We start from the raw sequence: 2,861 nt of genomic DNA on the forward strand, positions 1-2,861 counted from the left end.
CACTTTTTATTTATTTCTTTTTTAATCTTTTAAGTCTAGTTTTCCAAAGGGAGAATTTACAGTGTGATGTCGGCTGCATGGTTGTGTAGGTGGATTTTTTTTATAGGCTGTGGATCATCACAAATCCTGGAAAACTAAAAGTAAACACAAGATCTGTTATGAAGTTATTATTCTGGAGTTAGAAAGCTGGATAAAGCTGTGAGAACAGCTTTAAATTTCAATTATCTGCATCTTCCCACTGACTTCTGTTAGAAATACAATATTCATTTTCAATATTCATTTTTATTTTTTTCTAAATTCAAAAATCAATTTACTGAAATTAATGTCCATGGAAATCAACGATCATCATCCAGTTCACACCAAAAACTAAACCTTTTTAAGATGTTATTCCAATTCTGGTCATTTTGGAGCATTTCTATTGCTCCATTAATAATGAAACCAAAAGTACAACTGCCAGATTTACATTAGGTCTGAAAGCTGATCTGAGACAGATCTTATGATCTTATGCTCCAGATACAGGAAACAGAAATCGGGTGGAGGAAACGGCGGAGTGCTCCTTTAAGAATCAGAAGCTCTGCCCAGAGCTCATGCAGGCAGCTCCATCTGACCCTCTGCTTTTACGGCTGTTTGGAGACGTGTGGAAACGAGAGCAGGGTTAGGGTGCAATGAACCCCACCACAGCATGCCTGGATGATGGACAGACTGGACATGGATGTGGTTGGTTCCTTGGGTGAGGAATAAGCCTTGTCCTGCAACGCTAATAAAGACCTACTGTTGAATTTAGTCTACTAAACCAGCCCTTAGACTCAGAGAGAGAGAGAGAGACAGAGAGAGACAGAGAGAGAGACACAGAGACCACAAATTTCTCAGCTGCTTCCTACAAGTGAAGACTGAGCTGAGCAGGGTGTAGAACTGAGCTTCTGCTAAAGTTCAGACCGGCCTCCGTCAGACTGACCGCCACCACTGGTGACCGCTTTCAGGCCACAGGGACACTGAGAGTAAGGCAGAATTAGAGGTTTAACAGCTTTGCGTGAGGAAAAATGAAGGTGGAAAAGGCTGGGAGATGTCCCTCAGGCTTCAGGGAAGAGAGAACGAATGAGGCACTTAAAAAAGAGAGGAAGGCAGATGGTGAGGCGAGGAACCAGTAGGACAGTACTGACAGAACAGGTAGTCATCGCTACAGGTACAAAAAACAAAAACCCAAAACATGCTCATGTCTTGGCATCTCCAGCTGACCGCCCAAAGCCGGAATTCTGCAGCGTTTTAAACCAATTACAGAAACACGCTGAAATTCATCACAGCAGCCAAATTTCCTTACAACAGAAACCAACAGGCAGCGCCTGCCACCGACTTCCTCTACTGGAAGATTTCTTGTTTTGCAGATGCAGAGAAACAGGTTGAAATGACGGTTCGTGATAACATTGAATATCCGGGGCAGACACGTCAGACAGAGCTCAGTTTGGAGTATGCTGGAGTATCACTCTAAAGGAACGGCATGTGTTTGACTTTTCCTTACATATATATATATATATCATTTTTTTGCATTAATAATAAGTCAATACATCATATTTCGCGGCGTCCCTCTCCCAGATTCATTTCATGTGCTCAGACTAGTTCTGCATCAATTCTGCACATTCTAAAATCAGTTTATACATTTTCAAACATTTTTTTGCAGAGAATTTCTTTAAAAATTCAAATAAATTAAAAATAAGAGGCAAAAGAGAGAAGATACAATCTGCTCGGCCTCCAAGTCTAACGTCTTCCAGGTTCTGCCCCGACCGGAGTGTACCGATGCCCGAGCCGGAGGAGGGTTGTGAAGAGAGATTTAGCAGCAATGGAGCGCAGAGCAGCCTGAAATCGCAGCGAAGGCTGAGGAGAGGCTGCCCCTCGTACAGGAGAGTAGAAGGCTGGACTGGGAGATCAGGCTGAAGAACCTACAGCACAGTGATGAGAGAGTGTGTGTGTGTGTGTGTGTGTGTGTGTTCTGAACACCCACTGAAGCCGAGTGGAGTGTGAGACTGGGTTTAGATGGTGTAACAGCAGCGCTGAGCTGAGCGCTCAGCAGAAGGCCGGTTTGGATCTGCATCAGGACTTGGGCCGTTTGGACCTCTTCTCCTGGATCTGGACCAGGATTTCGGCCGTGTCCTTCAGCAGAGCGTCAAAGATCCCGTCCGCCAGCTGCATCTTCACAAACAGCTCGTCCTCGTCGTAGTTCACCCACAGAGCCTCCTCCTCGTGCAGCTCCTGCACCTGAGACAGCAGAGAGGTGTTAGCATTAGGGCTGTGAAAGCGCAGCGACCCACCCAAACCCGGCCAATTCCCCAATCCCCCCCAATCTCTCCTCTGATGCAGCATTGTTCGGTAGCAGAACGCTCGGAGGAAAGCACGGCTCCCCGTCTTCGATACAGCAGCTAACAGACGCCTCTGTTGACCCACACCACACTAGGAGTGATGAGGGGAGGAAGTGCCGTCAGCCATCAGCCCCCCCTGAGAGAGCACAGCCAACTGTGCTCACTCTGACTCCGGCTGCTGATCCTCAGATCATAGTGGCAGCACTTTAGTCCACTGGACCACTGGACAAAATATGTTTCCACTATCTAGAACTGTGCTCCAAATGTTATTTGAATTGTTTTCACTATCCAGAACTCTGCTCCATTTTTACATTAAATTATATTTCCCCTATCTGGAACAAAATTCTATTGGATTCCACTATCTAGAACTCCGTGTGTATATTTTAATATATATATATATATATATATCATATATATATATACACACACACCCCAACGGAGTCATCGTCTCTGACCACAACGTGTAGAAAATTCTTACCAGGATGTGATCGACTCTGTCTCGCTTCTTCA

General features: G+C 45.1%; 1 protein-coding gene across 1 annotated transcript in view; it reads right to left on the reverse strand.

Annotated features, from left to right (window-relative positions):
• Window positions 1-2,861, reverse strand: part of cep350 (centrosomal protein 350) — a 43,931-nt gene that overhangs the window by 823 nt on the left and 40,247 nt on the right. Inside the window, exons 33-34 of the mRNA XM_072681197.1 lie at window positions 2,830-2,856; window positions 1-2,250 (exon numbers count right to left, since the gene is read on the reverse strand). The exon at window positions 1-2,250 is cut by the window's left edge and continues 823 nt beyond it. Coding sequence (XP_072537298.1) covers window positions 2,086-2,250; window positions 2,830-2,856 — 192 coding nt within the window. The 3' untranslated portion in view covers window positions 1-2,085. The remainder of the gene's footprint in view (window positions 2,251-2,829; window positions 2,857-2,861) is intronic.

Source organism: Salminus brasiliensis, chromosome 6, assembly GCF_030463535.1.
Source record: "Salminus brasiliensis chromosome 6, fSalBra1.hap2, whole genome shotgun sequence".
NCBI classification, from domain to species: Eukaryota; Metazoa; Chordata; class Actinopteri; order Characiformes; family Bryconidae; genus Salminus; species Salminus brasiliensis.